A 24213-nucleotide genomic window follows, 5' to 3' on the forward strand; every position below is an offset into this window, starting at 1 on the left:
TAGACCATTTGCGTTAAGTCTATTGAAACTCTTCTTGTAAAATCCCTTTTTTTCTCCTTCCTTGAGTAGGCAATAAATTTGTGCATTATTTAAATTATATAAAACTACTGCAATGAAATACAATCCTCTCTAGGTATCCTTACTAAAAGGAGATTAAACAAGAAGTAGAGGACAAACACAAAGTAGATAATGTAGACTTATGGTATTCAAAGTTATTCTGTTTCTAATACATTTAATTATTTTATTTATTGATTAATTTTGATGATTTTATTTACTTCCCTAGGGCCCCCCAGGACGTCCCGGTCTACCAGGAGCTGATGGTTTACCTGGTCCTCCTGGTACCATGTTAGTGTTACCGGTATGTTTTTTATAGTTATAAAGATGACCCAATGTTTTGTCATCCTACTGCTGAAAAATATTGCTTAACCATATTATAGATCAATCAAAAAAACATTGTATGAGGTAGAGATACTTGAAATGAAGCAGCCTTCAGAAATTGTGATAAATTTTGCTAAAGCAAAATTCTGGTAAATATTTATTTCTGCAGTAGAACTGAGGCTTTATTATTTCATTATATTTTTTGACAAGAAATCTTAGAGGATTTTCTTAATATTTTTAATCATGTGCTTTATCCTGAGTCATATGAGTAACATGCATTTCATGTATTAACATAAAGTTAATATGCTATTTACTACCATATAGACACTAGCTAATACTTTTTAAATACAATATATCTATAGTATTATTCATTGTCCAAAAATTATTTGTTTTACCTTAAGATTGCTTTTTAAAGTTGCCCGAAAGAGTTAATATTGTTAAAATGGCCATACTACCCAAAGCAATCTACAGATTTAATGCAACCTCTATCAAATTAACCTTGACATTTTTCACAGATCTAGAACAAAAAATCCTAAAATGTATATGGAACCATAAAAGACCCAGAATTGCCAAAGCAATCCTTAAGAAAAAGAACAAAGCTAGAGGCATAACCCTCCCAGACTTCAGACAATATTACAAAGCCATGGTAATCAAAGCAGCATGGTACTGGCACAAAAACAGACATATGGATCAATGGAACAGAGTAGAGAGCCCAGAAATAAACCCACGCACTTATGGTCAATTAATCTTTGACAAAGGAGGCAAGAATATACAACGGGGAAAAGATGATCTTTTTAGCAAGGGATGTTGGGAAAGTTGGAGAGCCCCATGTAAATCAATGAAGTTAGAACACACCCTCACACCATACACAAAAATAAACTCAAAATGGCTTAAAGACTTAAATATAAGACACGACACCATAAAACTTCTAGAAGAGAACATAGGCAAAACATTCTTTGACATAAATCATAGCAAAGTTTTCTTGGGTCAGTCTTCCAAGGTACTAGAAATAAAAGCAAAACTAAACAAATGGGACCTAATCAAATTTATAAGCTTTAGCACAGCAAAGGCAACCATAAACAAAACAAAAAGACAACCAACAGACTGGGAGAAAATACTTTCAAAAGATGCGACTGTCAAGGGCTTAATTTCCAAAATATACAAACATCTCATACAGCTCAGTAACAACAAAAACAAAAAAAAAAATCAAAAAATGGGCAGAAGACCTAAATAAACATTTCTCCAAAGAAGACATACAGATGGTCAATAGGCACAAGAAGAGATGCTAAACATTGCTAATTATTAGAGAAGTGTAAATCCAATCTACAATGAGGTATCAACTCACGCCAGTCAGAATGGCCATCATTAAAAAGACTACAAATAATAAATGCTGGAGAGGGTGTGGAGAAAAGGGAACCCTCCTACACTGTTAGTGGGAATGTAAATTGAGTCAGCTACTATGGAAAACAATACGGAGGTTCCTCAAAAAACTAAAAAATAGAGTTAACATATGATCCAGCAGTCCCACTCCTGGGCATGTATCCACAGAATACTCAAATTTAAAAAGATACATGCACCCCAGTGTTCATAGCAGCTCTTTTTACAACAGCCAAGACATGGAAGCAACCTAAGTGTCCAGTAACAGATGAATAACAGTAACAGATGAATGGATAAAGAAGATGTGATATATATATATATATATATATATATATATATATATATATATATATATATATATATAACGGGATACTATTCAGCCATTAAAAAGAATGAAATTATGTCATTTGCAGAAACATTGATGAAACTAGAGATTATCATACTGAGTGAAGTAAGTCAGACAGAGAAAGACAAATATCATATGATATCACTTATATGTGGAATATAAAATATGATGCAAATGAACATATTTACAAGATAGAAACAGACTCACAGATTTAGAAAACAAATTTATGCTTACCAAAGGGGAAGGGAGGGGGGAGGGATAAATTAGGAGTTTGGGATTAGCAGATACAAACTACTAAATATAAAATAGATAAACAACAAGGTCCCTCTGTATAGCACAGAGAACTGTATTCAATATCTTATAATAAACCATAATGGAAAAGAATAAGAATATAATACACATATATTTTATATATATATATTATATATATATATATATAAAATTGAATCACTTTGCTATACAACAGAAACTAATACAACTATACTTCAATAAAAAATTTTTTTAAATAAAGTTGCCCAAGTTCTTGTGGAAAAAATTTATTTGTTTAAATGTAATAAAGATTCAAGTAATAATAACATAGAGAGAAATTTATTCATGCTGCATTTTGAGTTAAAATGAAAAAGGAGCTTTAGCATTTTATAGAGGGATACAGAAAGGATCAGTTTCCTAGTATAATTACTTAAGAAAAGGTAAACAAACTGAATCTATCTCAAGGAAGATTTCCTCTGTGTTCACAGAGATTCCAGAAGTTTTGCTCAACAAAATAGCAGTTGATCTACAACACTACCGAACTTAGTGCATTTAGAATTTTTACAAATGAGTGAGTAGAATGGGTAGCGTTTGTGCAGGTAAAGAAATGGATGATAGCTTATTTCATAGTTTTCAAAAATTATGGAATTTAAAATTGTAAAGGAGTCTGTAGTCTCTTCTACAAGTGGTAAAGCATGGTCTAGAAAACTTCTATAATGGACAGAAAGAAAATTTAAAAAAAAATCTAGGTATCATGATTCATGATGGAGTTACCATGGACTTTTGTAAGATCCCACCATTTTAAGTAAGTAGTTTTTAATCTAGTAATTAATGCACCTATTTGAGAAATTCTTATTTTGAGCTTCTGTATGTTATCTTTTCTTAGTTTCGTTATGGTGGTGATGGTTCCAAAGGACCAATCATCTCTGCTCAGGAAGCTCAGGCCCAGGCCATTCTTCAGCAGGCTCGGGTAAGAAAGGATCAACATGTAGTTCCATAACCTGATTCTGTGCCAAATTATGCAAGAGAGAGAAAGTGTGCATGTGTGTGTGTGTGCATGTGTGTGTGTGTGTATCTGGAGGGTGCTACTATTATGAACAAAATACTTCTGAATAGTATGTTGGATTTAGATGGAGAAGATACTAAGATAATATCTATTTTTCCGATAGGAATATTTTCTTTAATTTAATATTTAATTTAAATGACTGACCCTTGCAGTATTGCCATACATAATTCTGGCAAAAACATGCAGACCATAATACACAAATTTTCTAATTTTTTTTCAAAGAGTACTGATGGATTTATATGTATCACCCTTTATCTTTCGCATCCAGTTTTCCCTGCAAAGGCATATGTCAATGACCAATAAATAAAGTAAGAGGATAAAGTTTAAAATAATTTTTCCACCCAATCTTATAGATTATTCAGGATATCCCAAATAATCCAGAAAATTAAATTTCTTAGGCATTCTTGTGGAGGAAAGAAACCTTCAAATATGTATTCTAAGCTCGAATCATTGTAATCTATATTTTAAACCAAATCCATTCAGTTCATATTTGTTTGTCAGCTAAAAGCTTTTCACTATCTGTATACTTATAAAATATAAAATTGTTTGCTTTTTAAGTTAGCTCCAGTGCAGTTAAAATATAGATAAGAAAATCAAAAGAATGGATCAGGAAAATGTTGAAAGTCATATAATACTTTTATTCATAGTATAGTCTTTTTTTCTTTTCAAGGAAAAAGGAAATAAAGGGCTTATAGTTGACATGGATATGGGTACCTGCTTCCTAAGTGATATAAATCATTTTGGTGATAACTTTATCACCATAAATTTATGAGTGCATAAATTATCTGAGAGTGTAAGTCTATTAATCTGAAAAGATGCCATTGTTTGGTTACATCATTTATAAAGAAAATGAAAAACTTAAATATTTGTTTATTAGAACTTGGCATAATACAAATCTAAAAATATTTAAATTGATTTACTAATGATGCCTACAACTTATAAATTTTATTACTTTGAACAGATTTTAGGTAATTATTTGAGCTTAAATAGTTTATTAGGCCATTGAATTCCTAATTTTATTAGTCCTTTTAACCTCCTTGGAAATAGGTAGCAAGCATTATAATTCCAATTTTTCAGATATTTAATCTCAAGGATTAAGAAGTGTATTGTCAAAAATCTCATGGTGAGTCAGTAGTGAAATTTTGGAGATATTACTGTTTCCATCTCATGCACTTTTCTAATTTGATTTTACATTATTTCTATTACAATATTATTTTTTATATCTGTTTTGGCAATCTAAATATTCATCTTTTGGAATCACTAATATTAAAAAATAGCACACCATACTAATTTAACATCTGTCAAATATTTATCCTTTTACTCTACTTGTTCTAGCTTTCCAAGTGCTAATTTCACATTTCTAATATTCAGTGTCAATAGTGCATGTAATCAGTCTATCATGCCTATGATTCTACAAAATAAATGCATTTTTCTATAAAGCATTAAATTTGAGATTTGTTAAAATAACTGTATTATCTAAGCACTTTCTGATCAATTTTGCTTTTTACTGTCTGGCTTGAATTGTCATAGTTTTTATCCTAAAATAGTGCTAGAAAACTTTCACTTAAAGCACTTCAAATTGTTCACATCTAAAAGTATTGTCAATGAGAATTACACCTACATATTTAAGAGAAGCCTATGCAATATTCTCAATGCACTTTTGAGTAGAAAAATCATCAGATATTAAATTTCTTATTAGATGTTAAAATCTATTTTAACTTTTGTCATTGAATAAATCATAATATATATGGTACAAGATTGTATATAAGTCACAACAGCTTAAAAAATGTCTAATACTTATTAGGTCAATTTGTCATTCTAAAAACTTGTGATTCTTCAGTAATCAGGCACTCTTTCTACTATGTAGCTATTATACCTCTGTTGATGAGCTGCTACTTAAGGGTAACTTGTGCAAATGAATATTGCGGTTTAATATGCTCATCCAGGGAGGCATTCCTGAATTTGCTATATTTTATTTTCTAGATTGCTCTGAGAGGTCCACCTGGCCCAATGGGTCTAACTGGAAGACCGGGTCCTGTGGTAGGTTACCCAAAAAGATAATATATGGTTAAATTCCTGTATTAGTAGTTCCTTGTGCAACTTTGGCCAGGCAGTTTTCATATCTCTGGCTGGTGAAAGTAGGGTAAATATACCGACTTATACTTGGATTTGGTTTCCATTTAAGAAATCTCTCTGAATTCAGTCCTCAGTAAATTTTAATGAAAAGGTTACAATGGAAAATTCTCAAATCAAACAAATACAGTGAAAAATATAATTGAATCACGTATCCAATTATTAACTTTTCAAACTATAATTTATTTGCATAATAGTTTGAGTTGTTGAAGTTCAAGTGTACAGTAAGTTCTTGAGATTTAATTTTATGTTAAACAGAATTTATTAAAAAAGAAAAAAATATTTGAGGCCAATGAAAATTTTTCCATAATCTTAGGAGAAAGCAGGAGACTTGGCTTAAACTTTAAGTTGCCTCTAGTATTCCATTAACTGCTTCAGATATTAGAGAAATTATTTTGTCTTTTAGAGACTCTTGGCAAATAAGTGTTTTATTTTCCTTACAAGCTTACTGACAAGCTAATATTCTATATATTTTTTAAAATATTTTGAAACTTACCAAGTGCTAAGCAGTGTAGCAATTCACACAAACACAAAACAAAGATTCTTTTTAAATCATACTTTTTTCTTAAGGGAAAAGAACATTGTATAATTCCAACCTGAGTTCTCATTGATTTTAAAATGAATGGAATACTTTCTATTTTAAGTATTCTTTTGATATAAAAAGCTGTAGTATACTTTCAATATGATCTTATATGCTCACAATGTTTTATTGAAATAATGGTATTTATAGAAATTATTACTCTGAACATTCAAAGTTTATCTTTGGTTTACTTAGTAGACACAGCAAAATGATTTTATTCAAATTTGAATCAATTAAATAGTTTTACTGATCTTATTAGGAGGAAAAATAGTTTTCTTCATGTAGTTTATTTAAGAGTTTGTTATCTACTTTTCCATAAATTTATGGTTCTCTTCAGTCTTGAAATTTTATAACATTTCATATATTTTGGAGGGCTTTATACTCAATCATATGAGCTCATGTGGAACATGTGTTCTGGCAATATGTTCCACAGAATTTAAATTATACACACTTCTAAATGCATTATTATGTATTTATCATGTAGTTTTACTCTTCTGCCTTTCAAAATATAGTAGGGAAGATGAAAGATTCCATGTCATTTAATAAAGGAAGAAATAGAGTTAATATGTAATTGCTTGTTAATAATAACACATTTACATGACTGAGGAAAATCAGCAGTATGCTAGTGTTTTACAAATTTGGGGGCAGAAGAATTACCCATATATTTTATCAAAAGTGAAAGTTCCTGGGGCCTTGAACTTGAGGCTCTAATGATGCATATTCAGGGTCGGAACTGGCAAACTATATTTTCAACGAGTGCAGCAGGCTGATTCTTACGGTCAAGCGTGTTTGGGAAACACTGCCTTTTGCTTAAATTAAAAATATCAGCCTAGCATCTGTAAGTTCTTGAGATTTTTTATTATCCTATTATCAAAAGGAATTTTCCTGCTTATCATCCTGACAAACACAAGTCTAATGGACCTGTAGAGGGTAAGAACAGTGATGAGCAGAACCAGTGAAAGCTTGTTACGTTAAGCTGTTCCTGTTTTCACCAGTCCTTAAGGGTCAGACATTCACAGCATGTTGGCAAAGAGAAAACATTGACAGCCATGTTATTACATTACCATTCTCAATGTAATATCCAAGATTAATTGATTTTACTACTTAAGTCTTTGTTATAGAAAGTTTTAGCTTCCTAAAATATTAAAGGTTGATATTGAGAGAAAAAAATCACATTGTTTGTTTTTACCATTTTCTCTTCTCTTATTCTTTGCTCCAAAACATAAAATTATAACAGACTTTAAAAAATCTTAATTCTAGAGTCTAACGTATTTTATATATTAAGATTTAAAAAAGAAACAATATTTTAATACATAAATATGTTCATTCTTTCAGTGAAATATTCCTTTTTTCAATTATTTGTTTCCAATTGATTTTATAGACTAAAAGAGATCTATATTTTAAAATATTCAGGAAACATAGAAAATGTTCTTTACCCTATTCTGTTACTGTCAATTATTACATGGTGATTTTTAGAATAAGTGTTTGGGCAAAGTAATTATAATCCGTTGAGTAGGTTGTGCTTATATACAGAAGATATAATGCAGTAAAGTAATTAAAAATAGACTGTCCTTTAATTGCATTCAATTCTATGCTTAATAATCTGATTTAATGTAGAACCCCAGTTTCTCTCTTGAAGAAATTTAGTTGCAAGAATTCTTAATTAGACACTTGTAAGTCATCATTCTTGTAATTTTCAGGATTGGAATATTCATGTTACTTGACTTGTCATATTTTTTGGCAGTCATATTAATAGTTATTTTACTTTGGAGCCACCAGGAGGCTCTAGATACCTAGCATTTTCAGGCTTAGCATAATTTTAACCTTTTTGCAATTTGATTCAATGTAGTATTTAATTGAATCTCTATTGATTTAAATAAATCAGAAACTTCTTAAACACACAAAGTATACTTCTTCAGAATGAAGTAACTATTACCACTATGTTCAATTTTAGTGTTCTAAAGCTTTTTAGGAAGATGAATGGCCTAGTATTTATTTTTTAAAACTCACAGCACTTTTATAAAGTGGTTTTATACTTTTTTCCAGTTACTCTGCCAGGCTTTTGTTGCACTTTGTGAATTATGTAAATATTTGGAAGAGGCATTTGTCATAAGGACTTATTCTCCTAAGGAAAAATAGACCAATCTAGGAAAAAATGCTTTGACATTATTTCAGGACAATTATAATAACAACAATAGCATCTGTTCTTGACATTTTATTGCTATAGAATTCAGTGTCTGAGAAGCTTCTGAGTATAACAGCATTAATATTTGCCAAGTTTCATAAATGAATTCAATGTGTACCCGATTCTGTAAAAATGTATTTCCTCTAGTACTCCACCACAGAGTAATGATAAATAACGCCTGTGTATCATCGTAAGTGCTCTGGTGGCATACACATTAAAGAACATTTCAATGTGATTTCATGAAATTTGCTTCTGTGTAGTTATCAGTAAAATATAGACTTTTAAATATAGTTCACACACTGGAATACAGTCAAAATCTGAGAAGAGATGTATTTCAATCAGAGGACTTGAAAATTTTGTTGTATTAACTAATAAAATCATACTATTTGAAGAAATGTATTTTGAATAATGTTTAATTATTTCAAGTGAAAATGGTAGGAAAAAAACTGGTTAGGGAATTACAAAATTAAATGATTATGTCTTCACCTTTTCTCTACAGGGGGGGCCTGGTTCCTCTGGGGCCAAAGGTGAGAGGGGTGATCCAGGTCCTCAGGTAAAAATTAACCTATTTCACTTATTTTATTTTTGAGTTTATTTTATCTATTAGGGTAATTGAAGTGTCTACCATCTGTTTTATGAGTAAAATAATTACTTACATTACCTTTAAGCTCACATCACCTTCTTCAATTGAAACATCTCTAACAATCAGTTGACTGCCAATAACTTTATTAATTTAAACAATATTAAAAGAAGATAATAAGCTAGAATGGGAAAGTCTTGATAGTAATAGGTCTTCAGAACATTAGATTGGCTTGAGATTGTACAGAACAGAGAAGCACTATTACAATTGTATTTATAGTGGTCCTGCCACAAGCCTAACATGTTTCCTGTGGAGAATAAAATCTAGTAAATTGTCTCAGAAAAAATATTTAATATACCTAAAAGAAGCTAATTTTAAGCCCTTTGTAGAGCTGAGGAAATTAAGAGAAATTGAAAACGTCTGACCTGAAATTCTTAAAAAGATCTTACATTATATTTACATGGTGCCAAATTAAAAGTATTATTTTTCCTTGAATGATAATAAGTAGATAGAGACATTCACTATAAGCACATTATGAATTATACTTATTGTAGAAAACTGTAAAAGCAAAATGTGATGTATTTTTAAAATTCATTTTTAATGAAAATGCTTTCTGATATACTCAATACATATAAACTCAGATTGGGCTACAGGAGCTCTCAAGTGGCCATCCAACTAATTTTTTTCTTTTTTTTAAATTAGTTTTATTTTAACAATATTATAATGTAAACTTGAATGTGAACACCTATATGTATTCTTCGTCCCCACCACCACAGTCATAACCCCAAGCAATTTCTTGGTGCCACTTTACAGTCACAACTTCCTCATACCCCAATACCTGACAAGCACTGATCTGTTCTTCATCACTACAGTTTCATGTTTCCAAGAATACTACATAAATGAAATCATACATTATGTAATCTTTGAGACTGGCTTCTTTCACTCAGCATAATGCCTTTGGGGTTTGTTGCAGTTGATGAGTGCATCAATAGTTTATTCCTTTTTGTTGCTGTATAATATTCCCCTGTTTGGATGCACCACAGTTTATTTTGAAATGAGAAAAAAATCCCCCCAAAATTTAGAAAAATATTTGGGTGGCACAGAATGTGGCAACCTTCTTTTTCGTGCTTGTTAAATGTTGCCATAAAGAAATGGAAAACATTTGTACCTTAACTGAGAATTGCATAAAAATATTGATATGTCTTTTGCAAAGTTTATGAACTTTTGGGTCAGACTCACCTCTTTACAAAATGGATGAATCTGAAAACATGCTGCAGTAGATTTCATGGTGTTTGCAGTTTTCCTTAACTCCAATGAGATGCAATATCAAATGAAGGATCATTTTCATTGAAAACTAACAAGATTTGTCCTGTTATTATTGCTCCTTGCCTTCCAGCTGGGGTATAGGATAGAGTTTTCTTGCTGCAATAGTTTTTTAAAAGCTATATTCTTTTAACCTCTAATTATTAGGCAACCTTAATTTCATATTTCTATAATCAACATTTCACAGTAATCATAAGAATTATTTGTAATTTCAAATATGTGTTGCATTTTCTACCTCACTCATTATATGCATATTGTTTAAACTTAAAAAGGGTATAGTTAATTAAATACAAAGGCCTATATACTATTTTTACTGGATCTATATTGGGTCTATTATTAGCTGTGTAATTTTATTTTAAAAAAACATATATTAATTCACAAATAAGACATTGTATATTGATATAACACTGTACTATACTGCTTCAAGAAAGATATTGAGAATCTTTAAACTTTAATCTGACATGGCATGGTGCCAGTCAATAATTTGAATTAAGGTTTGCCAAGTGATCCTCCAGGATTTTGTAGATGATTGAAAGAAATATGTACCAGCACTGTGCTAAATTATAGGAGTATAATGGAGAAAAATATTTAGTCCAAAATCACAGTAGTTAACAATTTAATGGGAGATTGAACTATGAAAAAAAGACAATTATAATTCAATGTGATACTTGCAATAAAAGAATAAATATCCAGAATAGGATCTCCAAAAAATGAAGAGAAAGGTGAAGGCAAAGAGAAGAGGAATAAAATGGAAGTGTTTTCAGTCAAGTGAAATGTAAAACTGCAAGGTTTTGAGAATATATTTAGTAATTGAGGATTTTTTCAAACTTAAAATATCAGTTTATATGCCTTTTGTTTAAATGTAATTGCATGTCTATATAAACTTAATAAAATAGCATGACTCCTTTTTGGCAAGAAACCATTTGGAAAAATCGATTCTCTTGTCTTTTTGCTTTATGTAGAATTTTACATAAGAAATAATTTTCTTGTGTTAAAATGATTAAGGTAAAGCTAAGAAGATATAAATTTCTAAAGCCCTTTCTCTTGATTTGATTAAGTTTACTGATCAGGAATTCTATAAAGTTAATTAATTATGATGTTTTGTATAGGGCCCTCGTGGTGTCCAAGGTCCTCCTGGTCCAATAGGAAAATCTGGAAAAAGGGTATGGTTAGTTTTCATTGTACATTTTGAGGTCATCTGAAATCATCAGTTATTTTGTTTTCTTTTATTCTGTCTATTTGGAATTCCTTTTGCTTAGTCATGTTCTTGGTATTATCAGGGTCGTCCGGGTGCTGATGGAGGAAGAGGAATGCCAGGAGAACCCGGGGCCAAGGTCGGGAGCTCATCTCATACATTTGTATTTTCAGATCTCATATCTCAGTTTACCCCTGAAATTTTTATGTTTTAAAATAGAGTTTCTTGATATGAAAGAACATTTCACACTCAAATTACAGTACAGAAATAGGCTGGAAATGTAATGATAATGATGACGGTGATGATGATGATGATGATGATGATGGTGATTTTACAGGGGGACCGAGGATTTGATGGACTTCCAGGTCTGCCAGGTGACAAGGGTCACAGGGTAAGATATACCATTCTGTACATTTTATACTTTTTATATTGGGATAATACAGGAATACTATGAAATATTGATACACTAAGATATAAGAAGAAAATTAATTTAAGTATTTGTGAACTCATATAAATTAGTACATCTACTAGATACTTGAAGAAAGATAAGTAGAATTATATGTGTGATACTCATATAAGTTCTTTAATTTCTTTTAGACATTAAAATATTCAGTTTACACAAATATAAGTTGATGTGGAATCTTTATGTACACGTATATGGAAAATACATTTATAGAACAAGTGTGGAGATTTAATTTTGCCTCTAATTTTTTGATAATTGCCTCAATTTCCTTATTACATTTTGTCTGTGGAAATATACTCAAAAGAGGACATCTATAGGCAGTTTGTCATTAATATAACAATATACTGGGCACTGTATTTTATTATACTAATTAGATGGCTCCAGTAGATTGAGACACCACAAGCTACTTCTTTGTGATAATATTAGTTTGCAGTCCAGTGCAAGAGCTTATAATTCACTAAGGCTAAACAAAATACAATGTTGAACGGCAATCCAGTCAATATTTTTAGTGGGAAATTAAGCAAAGATGTGGTCTTTCGAAAAAAGATCAGAATTGGATCTTCACATTTTTCTTCTCCAAAAGTTAAGAAGGAAGATGGGACAACCATTAGGAAATTGGAGAATATAAAAAAATAGAAAGATAAAGAAAAGAGAGCACTATGAATGTCTAGCAAGTGCCTATCACATGCTGAGAAAAATATATAATTTTGTTTTTTAAAAACTCCAAAAATTTCTTTAGTCTTCTAGAACTGTGCTGATTTAATAAGAATTATTTTAGAAGCAGAAAAAATGTAAATTAAATAAAAATCAGCAAAGTGTATCCATGTTTAAGACAGTCTTCAGCAAAATACTTTTCTATTAGTTTGTAATAATTAAATGTCTGAAAATTATTTGGGAATTTCATTTAAACCTTTTTGTTTTCAAAATTGGGGGAACATTTTTTCCTAGCATACTAATATATAACGCCAGTTAATGTAAAATTATGATTTATCTTTGAAACTTTTTGAGGAGGGAAAATAGAGCATAAGTTTTTTCTGCAAATGTTCCGTTATATTTGGTAGGATAGCTGTAGGATAGACAAACATTCTAGTTTATTTTGTGTTCTACTTATACTTGGATTTATTTAATAGGGTGAACGAGGTCCCCAAGGTCCTCCTGGTCCTCCTGGCGAAGATGGAATGCGGGTATATTAAACTTCATTTCTTTTAAGAAATATTTAAAATTAAAACATAGAACAAAATCATGCTGAAATGTTACATTGTCTGATTGCATCACTCTCCCACTCATTTTGTCCATGACAGGGAGAAGATGGAGAAATAGGACCAAGGGGTCTTCCAGGTGAAGCTGTAAGCAACTTTCTTTTTTTTCTTTTTAAATAATACCCCGTTTTGAAGGAATAGTGATTGGTGTTACATATATAAAGTCAATAATAAACTCAGATGACTATTGCCATCTTGCCTAAGCTAAGCAGGTAATTGTTATGTGAAAAAAACATTTAAAAATGATACTGAGAGCTCTTCTTTTGTTAAAGAAAGTCTTAGAAAATCAAGAGAAAAAATTGTGGGATATAACATCTTGTCAGGCAAAAACCTTACCTAGTTTTTGTTGCTGTTTTTTGTTTTGTTTCAGTTTTTATATCATCAATAGCTCTAGAATCTAGTTATGTGTTTAGGATAAATCAATCTTATTATCAGAAGAAACACAAAAATTAGGTACTTAGTATATACCAGATAGAACTATAAAATTTACTAGATTATATCCTTTTTTCCACTGATTTTTACAAATGAGGAAACTGAATTGGAAAGGTTTACCCAAAGCTAGTTAATCAAAGAACCAGACTAGAAGCAGGCCTCCTAGTTTTAGTCCTAGTTTTCCACATTATAGAGCCTGTCAACTAAAAGGCATAGTAGCTCAAGTGAATGTGACAGTAAGTCATTGTATTCACTTTTCTAAAGAAGGAAAAGAAGGAGGAACAAATGGAGGAGGGGGAAGAAGAATAGAAGAAATTAATTAAGTCATAATAATTTTAAAAATCAAGCAAATGGTTTCTGTAATCTTGCTAACATAGTTATCCAGCTGTTTGTTTCTTTTTCTCAGTAGAATATTCTTTCATGATGGAATTTACTTAACTGTAAAATAAATGAGAATCAGGACTCTTCTATTTGTGTAGTCTAACTTATTGAATAATAAGATTTAATAAGATTCAGTGTTGCTATTCAAATTGGAATATGACACAAAAGTGACTTATTTAAAGCATTAAAATATTTCCTATTTTTAAAATTTCCCAAGTGATTTATATGTAAATTTATAAAAATAAAAGATACAGCTTCTGTATTAAAGACTTTCTTGTCCATCTTGGCTTTTGGATCAATATAAACACTAGATATTTGTGTCATATAAAAATGGCATTTTAAACACCATTAAAAGAAGATGAACAAATATTTTAATCTAAACATTACATTAATATTTATTTAAAGGAAGAGGCATGTTTTGAAGGCATTTCTTATGAGAATGTGTTTTTCTTTTCCTCCTAGGGTCCACGAGGTTTGCTAGGACCAAGGGGAACTCCAGGACCTACAGGACAGCCTGTATGTATTGTTGAAAACATTCAAGATTTCCTAGGGAAAGCTTGTTACCAGACTTTTTAAAGCCAGGAGGCTGTGAAAGCTTTCAGTAGACAGCCAAGGGTTTACTGCTCTGTTATATTCTAAGACCTAATGGTGCTGCCTATCAGTTTAACTGAGCATACCCTACTCCACTGGCTTCTTTCTTTTTTCTTCCTTTTAGTTTACCTATTTTATTGTTTCGTGTCAAATTCCGAACTCGCAGTGGAAAATGCTGTTAGGTTGTCTCCATGGGCATGGAGAGGAGAGTATAGACCTTGCTTTTTCCCTCATTTCCATTAAGTTCTAAAATGATTTTTTAGTCAACCTAGGCTACTGGGTGTCATATTATTAGGTTAGTCTTCTAAATTTTCCATTGTAGCATCTGAACTTGTTAACACTCAAGCATATTTTTTTCGTCATTGAAGGGTATCGCAGGTGTGGATGGCCCCACAGGACCAAAAGGGAACATGGTATGTAGAAAATATCCATAAGATAACTCGTTTCTGTAATCTAAGTACTAACAAACCACTTTTGTTGCTAAATCTAAAATTAAGATTTCTTACAATGTGTTGCCAAGTGCTTCTGCCAGCATTAATATTTTGCAAGATTTTCCGGATTCTCTATAGGGAAACATGATTTGGGGACTATTTTTCAACTGAGAAGAAAAAACCTATTATGTGAAATAGTTTTATTAAAGACTCTTTATATTTTCCTATGGCAGGGTCCCCAAGGGGAACCTGGACCTCCAGGTCAGCAAGGGAATCCAGGACCTCAAGTAAGTCTAAACCGTCACAGCTTTTTTGAGATAATGGGATAAGATGGTATCTTTATACAAGAAAATTGACAGCCTCAGAATTTTCTATGTAGGGCTAAGGGTTTTTATTGTGAATGTAGGAAGACGATTCTTTTTTTTTGTTTTTCCTTTTTAAAAAAAATTTGAGCAAATTTGCAGAGGCCTCTTTCTTCCAAGAGAAAAATGAGTCATTCGGTGTTCATGGAATGCCAGGACACCTGCAGGAGGGTTCTGAATAGGATCACATTACATATCCATTGCCAGAAGAGTAGCTTATGTAAAACTCCTCATAGTGTTGCAAAACTTTCTGGGGAATGTGGGGGAATATATATATAGATTCTCATAAATCATTTCATGTAAAATAGAGGGCTAATCATTTACTATTTTAAAAGTGTATTCTTGTGATGTGATTCTTGACATATGAAATGAATTCTTTTAAAATAGGGTCTTCCTGGTCCACAAGGTCCAATTGGTCCTCCTGGTGAAAAAGTAAGTTATTCTGTTGTTCTAGTAATGTCTGGTAAACAAGCTTGTGTTGTCAACTTTAGGGAGGTATAAGGCCTGCCTTCTGTTTTTAATAAGATATTTAAATGTCCCAGCATATAAAGAATTAATCTGGAGTTAAATTATGAAAGCACAGGGTAAGCAGCAATCATTCATATGTCTCTGAGCTGTAAATGATAAAATTTCACAGAGTTTCCATTTGGATAACTTCCAAATGTGACATTCTCAGCTATATTAATTTCAGAAACGTACTGATATGAGTGAGTGTTTTCTCTTTATTTTGGTTCTCCTTTTATTTCTCGTTATTTAAAAAATGTAATTAGGTTTGCTTGTGACAAAAGGCTTTTAGCAAGGTCTAATTAAGGGAAAATTGTGACGTTATTATTGCCACCGTTTCTCATGTATAAATGGCAAATGATGTTCTTTTTAATAACTCAATGTCTGGATCAAAACAAGAATAAGTTTTTAATTAAAGAGATGTCTTTTGTCCTTATCTCCTCTGACAGATTCCCTAAGTAATATTTCCTGTCCCCTATAGTTACAGCACAGTGTTACCCAATTCTTTCTAATATATTTTTTTCTTATTTTTGTTGATTTCTATGAATATGTAATATTTTTTAAATTAACAACTTTATTGGGGTTAATTTCATACCCTAAAAGTTTACTCATTTTAAGTGTACAAGTCAATGATTTTTAGTGAATTTATAGTTGTGCCACAATCACATTTTTAGAATACTTATACCACCCCAGAAAGAAACCTTGTGTCAATTTGCACTCCCCATTTCACCCACAAAGCTAGACAACCATTGATCTACTTTCTATCTTTATAGATTTATCTTATCTGAACATCTCATGTGAACAAGATATAGGAACGAAATTAATATTTTAATTTAATCATATGAATGAATATAATATGTGGCATTTGTGTCTGGCTTCATTTGGCATAATGTTTTTGAGGTTTATCCATATTGCAGCATGTGTCAGCACTTTGCTCCTTTTTGTTGCCAAGTAGTATTCCATTGATTGAATATACCACATTTTGTTTACTTATTCAGCAGTTGAGGGACATATGAGTTATGTACACTTTTCAGCTATTAGGAATAGTGCTGCTATGAATATTTGTAAAAAGGTATTTGTGTAGACATGTTTTCATTTATTTTTGGTAGATACTTAGAAGTGGAATTGCTGGGTTATATGGTAAATTTATATTTAACATTTTAAGAAGTTTCCAATTGTTTTTCAAAGTGGTTGTACCATATTTCCTTCCTATCAGCATTTTATGAGGATTCTAGTTTCTCTAGATTCTCAACAATACTAATATTGCTTCTCTTTTTGATTATGGTCATTTTTGTTGGTGTGAAATAGTATCTTATTGTGGTTTTAACTGGCATTTCACTAATCACTAGTGATGCTGAACATATTTTTATGTGCTTATTGACCTTTTCTATATATTCTTTGGTAAAATATATATTCAAGTCCTTTGGTAACATTCTTACCAAGTTACTTATTATTAACGTTAAGAATTAGCATATCAAACTTAAATGATCTTTAAAGTACTTTTTCTCTGTGCATATTTTCCATATGTTTACAGTATTAGAGTGCTATTGGAAAATGGTTTATTTATTTAAGATGTTAGGTACCAAAGGTGATTTAAAATCTTTGCTTTAGATCAGAGATCTTAATCTGGACATATATTCTTAACATATTTCGGATTAGCTCATCATAACCATAAATTGCACTTGAGGCATATACCTATTGAATTTTCTACAATAATTTTATCATCTCTGAACTGGATTTCTAGGAAGAATTTGCTTTTAAGGAAAGCTGTTATATCTGAATTCCCTTTGTTGAGTCACAGGTAAAATATAGAATCTGATTCACTGCACTTCTTGTGGTAGGAAGAGAGCTGTCTTTAAGCACAAGCCGCTTCTTTCTCTGCTTTGAACATATCCAGCTCTTGAGTCCAAAGACAGCCTCTTTCCTTCAAAAGGAGAAAGAAACTCAAGAACATGAAGAAAATGCATTTTATTTGTATTGCATTTACGGTATATAGTTTATTTTGGACCTACATTACTTTTATTTTCTTTATGATATACTGTTTTCTGTTTATTCTGGCTCAAGAGCCTTGTCTTTCAAAACTTGGTGAATAATGTTTTCAGTTGGATCATGCTATAATCTCACAATTAAATATAATTTAAGTAATGTCATATATTTTTAATTCCCAATAACTTTTATATTTTTGTCCTAAGTTATCATAACCTATGCTGTTATTATATTTGTGATAAAAGATTTTATAAAGTTCAAGCTAATTAACTAAAATGGATGACAACTATATTGCTTTTCTGACACGTTGATAACTTAAATATACTGTTAAGTCCTGTGATTTAATTTATGGCTTCAGAATTTACATCACATATGTTAATGGCTTTACAGAAAACAAATGGTATTGTATAACTATAGGAGCTAAAGAAGAAAAAGCAAGACATGACATATATATTAGTTAAAGGCAAGGACTTTGACGATATGGCTACAGATGTGGATTCATTTATATTGCAATTCTGTGATGTATTAACATTAGTTAATTACTCAAGCTCTTTGATGCTGATATTTCATGGAATTGCTTGAGACTTAAAATGGATACTATACATATAAATATATTATATATATATATATTGCTTAACATAGTGCATAGAGACACAATAAATTATAACTATTTTATTAAAATCTAAAATATGGCATTCATTCATTTAACTTTGTCCCCATTCCTGTAGGGAGACACCAAGCAGTTAAGAAAGCAGACAAAATATTGTACTGTCATGGAGCTTCCATTTTAAAAAAGATGGATTGATTTTAACTTGATTAAAAAAATCATCCTATAGTACAAGAGTTTTAGTGTTTCTCATCTACCCTTAAATATGTAGCAACAACATAAAATCCATGTAGTATTGTACACAAGGTCATGGTCTTAGAAATATATCTGCTGATAATAATAATTACTGGAATAGTTTTGCCTTTGTAATCTACATTTTGTTTTGAAGAAATAAGACTATTTACTGAGAGAGAAAAAATGATTTGAGTGAAAGGCAAAATACTGCCATTAAAAAAAACAGGTTTTATAACAATTGTTTCATAATGTTAGATTACTTAACTGTATATGACTTTGCAGAGTGGTGAAGGGAATTGAATCTTTTAAATCCTGTAAATGAGATGCAATTAAATTCAGTTATAAAGTCCAGATTTTCAATTTAAAGGTTACCTTTATTTTTGTGTGTTGTTCCATAGTGATTTAAGTGAGACTTTCTTGTTAAGTGATTTAAGTGAGGCTTTCTAGTTAAATTCTGTACTATTCATGTATATGAATACAATGCTTTTTCTAAATACTTTCTAAGAATGGAAAAATCCTCCTACATCCAGCATCTAGGATTGCTAATATATCCTTGCCCTTTTAATTGTTTCTAAATTCTGGCTAATGACTTGACCAGTAAGCAATAATGGCTTAGGCTCTGAAGACTTGATAAAATTAATTATTCTAAGCAGAAAGCCAATTTTTCTCCCATTGAAGGGTCTACTTCTTGTAATAGTCATTCTTAGCATGTTCCAACCTTACCAATGATCAAATTAAATGAGATTTGAAATCCCCTGTGATTAAACACAGATTAATCTGTTGAATAAATAGTTACTGAAGTACAGTTGATTTACAATGTTGTATTAATTTCTACTGTACAGCAAAGTGATTTAGTTCATTCTTTTTCATATTCTTTTCCATTATGTTTTATCACAAGGTATTGAATATAGTTCCCTGTGAATTGGCACTTATTAACATCATTGCTGGAAATAGCCAATATTTGCTTTTTCAATGATATAAATCAATGTATATTGATTGTATATTGACCTATATTGTTTTCCTTTTTATTCTATAAGTTCCAGTTTATTGGGGTATGCAAAAACTAACTTGTTAATTTAAAAAGACACATTTAGGACTATTAAGCAGTATGAAAACTTGCATGTCTCTGACAGATGTTAAATTTGGTTTTCATCTATCTTTATATACCATTTCTTCTACATAATATGTTAAAAAGTATTCAGATGTTTGTTGCTTGAAAGTCAGTGACTCAAGTTAAGAATTTTATTGGCTGTATATCACTATGTACAAAGCCAGACTTTTCATTATTTTCAATTTTTAAGTGAAAAATATTCTTTTTCTCTATTTGATTAGGGACCACAAGGAAAACCAGGGCTCGGAGGACTCCCTGGTGCTGATGGGCCTCCTGTAAGTAATAATTACCTGGTCATTAAAATTTCTATATGTTATTTGCAAAAATAGATTTTACATGTTCTTTAGAAGTGATTGTAAGAATTCAGTAATAAAAGCAGTAGAGCCAATAATTAAACATTGATCTCTCTAAAATGCTATTTCATCATGCCACTTCCATATTGCAAACTCTTTAAGGAGCTCCCAGTGGGCTTTGGACCACCCTAGGCCAGAATTTCATATTTTCCTACCACTCACTTTTCTCTTAGCGTGCTTTACATTTTCTATTGCTATACCTTTTGTTATGTCCTTTTCTTTTCATAGAAAACACTTTTCCATTCTCTCTTCCTTTTCAAAGAACATGTTTCTTGAGAGTCCAGGTGAAATTCCTCACCTTTTGTAAGTTTCCTCAGACATCTTACATGAAAATTCCTCTGCCTTCAGGGATTCCCTACTTTTCTAGAAATATAGCAGTGTTTATTATATCTTATCACATAGTAATAAATAATGTAATTATGTAATCTCCACAGTTGTTATTTTTTTCTCTTCAAACTACTTACTCAGAGCTAGGGTACAAAAATTTTCATTCTGCAACTAGTTGTTTTCATTGAGTATATTTGTTGTGGAGCTGTATGTTTTTATGCAATATTTAGTGACTCTCGATAACTTGATTACAAACACCATTAGTGTTTATGATGTTGCAATATTTTAAAATATATATCCACGTATTTTAGTTGCTTTTTAAAGATGTGTGTATGATTATTTGATCAATATGCAAAATAGAAGTTAGATTGAAACACCTTTATGTAAGACTCTAAATGAGACTGGGGTTGAATTGTTGATGAATAATATGTGTTATGTGCTTTTCCCAAGCTCTCGCTCAAGTGTATTATGTAGTTGATGAAACTTATACCCATGCAATATAAACTTACTATGTTTCTTTCCAAATGCCACAGTTTCCAGTGTTATTTAAAGCCATACACACTGATGCAAAATGTGCAATATATTTTGAAACATAAAGAGTAAAACCTCAACAGATGGGAAAAAAGGGAACAATTTCATAATATAAATTACCATTAATATTGCATCTCACCAGTCTATATTTTTAATAAATGTAGGGTCATCCTGGAAAAGAAGGCCAGTCTGGAGAAAAGGGTTCTCTGGTATGTTACAAAGTATCCATTTAAATATTGTCACCTTATTCCCTAGAGAAAATGCCTTACTTTGATCATTTCTACGATATATATATATGCGTGTCTGTGTGTGTGTGTGTGTGTATATATATATATATACACATCATATTCTTCGATGATCATTTAGGGATATGAATATTGGAAACTAAGTGCCAGAAAATAGTTATTCACTACCTGTAATATGTCTTTACTCTCAAAAGAATTTTTGCTGGCATTTAGATATAAATCATGTTTCTATAGTTGCTTTTTATTTAGGGTATAAAAAAGATGTGTCTTAGATAACTTTTAATTTTGCATTGGCAATTTGAGCAATTAGACTAGCATTCTCTGTTTTTCTAAAAATATTCTCATGATAAGAAATAAATCCACATTCTGCCTATGTAGTATATGTGGAGTAAATGACCATAAGTAATAATAATGAAATTGGACAAGAACTACTGAATATCATTAAAGTGTTTATGTCACTTGAATTTTATCTGTACTTATTACTTTCTGATAACCTTTACATAAGAGGAGACTAAATTGTAAGAGCAATGATTATCAAAATATCTAAATAAAATAACAAAATAAAAGCTTTCAATGTTAATACTATTTTGGATTACAGTAGCAGGGTAAGATCATTTTTATTTAGAGTAGCTAATTTTGGATTCTTATTAAAATAGTCAACATTACTATTGTATAATATATACTATTGTATATCATACATTATTTCCTTTAGGTAGACTAGTGAAATGAAGCCAGCCATGGAAAATATATAATTTTGATCATATTCTTGATGATGTGAATGCAATAAATTTTTTTAACATCCTTTATTGGAGTATAATTGCTTTACAATTGTGTGTTACTTTCTGCTGTATAACAAAGTGAATCAGTTATACATATACATACATATATCCCCATATCTCTTCCCTCTTGCATCTCCCTCCTTCCCAACCTCCCTATTCCAGCCCTCTAGGTGGTCACAAATCACCGAGCTGAACTCCCTGTGCTATGCAGCTGCTTCCCACTAGCTATCTATTTTACATTTGGTAGTGTATATATGTCCATGCCACTCTCTCACTTTGTCCCAGCTTACCCTTCCCTCTCCCCATGTCCTCAAGTCCATTCTCTATGTCTGCATCTTTATTCCTGTCCTACCCCTAGGTTCTTCAGAACCTTTTTTTTTTTTTTTTTTTTTTAGATTCCATATATATGTGTTAGCATATGGTATTTATTTTTCTCTTTCTGACTTACTTCACTCTGTATGACAGACTCTAGGTCCATCCACCGCACTACAAATAACTCAATTTATTTTCTTTTTATGGCTGAGTAATATTCCATTGTATATATGTGCCACATCTTCTTTATCCATTCATCTGTCGTTGGACACTTAGGTTGCTTCCATGTCCTGGCTATTGTAAATAGAGCTGCAATGAACGTTGTGGTACATGACTCTTTTTGAATTATGGTTTTCTCAGAGTGTATGCCCAGTAGTGGGATTGCTGGGTCATATGGTAGTTCTATTTTTAGTTTTTTAAGGAACCTCCATACTGTTCTCCATAGTGGCTGTATCAATTTACATTCCCACCAACAGTGCAAGAGGGTTCCCTTTTCTCCACACCCTCTCCAGCATTTATTGTTTGTAGATTTTTTTTATTATAGCCATTCTGACTGGTGTGAGGTGATACCTCATTGTAGTTTTGATTTGGAATGTAATAAATTTAATGCTAGTTTTTGGTAAGAAATTATTTATCCTTTTGGCTAGCCTATAATTGTTTATTGTAGACATTGAAGACATCAGATTTTTTCAGGCTTAGAAAAGCAGTTATTAATTATATAATTACTTATATTATTTCACATATTCATAATATTTATCTTACTTTTTGCATGAATATATAAGTTTGGAGTAGGTAAGGCTCATCACATGATTTGTTCATGATATCTGACTTTAGACACAAATGATAAAGTACCAAAGAAATCTTAACCAGAAGTAGAAAAATACCATGTTCTTATAGATTATTTGGTAAAATTATAGTATGTTGTGAGTGAGGGGCACTTTCAGTGCATTATGTATTTAAATTGCAATGGGTCTTTTTCAGGGTCCTCCTGGTCCACAGGGTCCCATTGGCTACCCTGGTCCCCGAGGAGTAAAGGTAAATATTATTTTTTCCTACATTATTTAATTTCAATGTAAAATATTATAGTTATTTAATCCTTCTAATTTATTCCATAGGGAGCAGATGGTGTCAGAGGTCTCAAGGGCTCTAAAGGTGAAAAGGTAAAACATAATTTATTTAGGTGATTTTAATTGCTATATACCTATTGTATAAAAAATTTAAGTTTATTGAACAGATATTCCATTTCTCAAATATATTGAGTGATTACTTATGTACCAAACAATGCAAGTCTAATTTTGTACTCTATATCCTGGAAACTTTAGAAGTCTTATATCTTCAGGTGATGACTACATTATTTAAAAAAAAAAAAAAAAAAAGCTATGTCATAAACAGAATCAATCCTGCATCCCTTTTTTTCTTACATGTGTTTAACTTTTCTAAATTATAAGTTGGCCTTATGATTAGTTTGTTATGCTTGGATTAGATCCAGTTATATGTATAACAGAGGAATGTTTATTCCATTTTTTTCTCTACTAAAATCTCCAAATTTTATAAATTGAAATGAAGTGCAAAATATGAAAGTTAGAAGTAACATGAATCAACTGGGGGAACAGGAAGACTACATATGTGATACTGCATGCACAGCAAAAGCTTTAATAAGAAGGAAATTAAGATTAAAGCCAAGGAAAGGTGGCTGAAAGAATGTGCATTCTTTTAAAGAGTGCTGATAGTTTAATTTGATGAAGAAAACAAAATTGAGATTTTTTTCATGTAAATGTTCAACATTAAATGTATAGCTCCCAAATCCTTCAATGATTGTGTTGAAATGGAATAACATTACTCAGAATCACTATTGCATTAATTCTTACTATATTTCATTTTATAAAACAAAGT

The 24213-nt window shown here is 31.0% G+C and overlaps 1 protein-coding gene across 2 annotated transcripts in view; it reads left to right on the forward strand.

The window, feature by feature from the left end:
* COL11A1 (collagen type XI alpha 1 chain) overlaps nucleotides 1-24213 on the forward strand; it is a 200559-nt gene that overhangs the window by 81381 nt on the left and 94965 nt on the right. For both annotated transcript variants that reach the window (XM_019919166.3, XM_033862798.2), the window contains exons 12-28: nucleotides 284-358; nucleotides 3237-3320; nucleotides 5400-5456; nucleotides 8814-8867; nucleotides 11327-11380; nucleotides 11498-11551; nucleotides 11750-11803; nucleotides 13006-13059; nucleotides 13177-13221; nucleotides 14410-14463; nucleotides 14907-14951; nucleotides 15203-15256; nucleotides 15719-15763; nucleotides 19995-20048; nucleotides 21149-21193; nucleotides 23302-23355; nucleotides 23436-23480. In XM_019919166.3, coding sequence (XP_019774725.2) covers nucleotides 284-358; nucleotides 3237-3320; nucleotides 5400-5456; nucleotides 8814-8867; nucleotides 11327-11380; nucleotides 11498-11551; nucleotides 11750-11803; nucleotides 13006-13059; nucleotides 13177-13221; nucleotides 14410-14463; nucleotides 14907-14951; nucleotides 15203-15256; nucleotides 15719-15763; nucleotides 19995-20048; nucleotides 21149-21193; nucleotides 23302-23355; nucleotides 23436-23480 — 927 coding nt within the window. The remainder of the gene's footprint in view (nucleotides 1-283; nucleotides 359-3236; nucleotides 3321-5399; nucleotides 5457-8813; nucleotides 8868-11326; nucleotides 11381-11497; nucleotides 11552-11749; nucleotides 11804-13005; nucleotides 13060-13176; nucleotides 13222-14409; nucleotides 14464-14906; nucleotides 14952-15202; nucleotides 15257-15718; nucleotides 15764-19994; nucleotides 20049-21148; nucleotides 21194-23301; nucleotides 23356-23435; nucleotides 23481-24213) is intronic.

The sequence above is a fragment of the Tursiops truncatus genome, chromosome 1 (assembly GCF_011762595.2).
Source record: "Tursiops truncatus isolate mTurTru1 chromosome 1, mTurTru1.mat.Y, whole genome shotgun sequence".
Taxonomy (NCBI): domain Eukaryota; kingdom Metazoa; phylum Chordata; class Mammalia; order Artiodactyla; family Delphinidae; genus Tursiops; species Tursiops truncatus.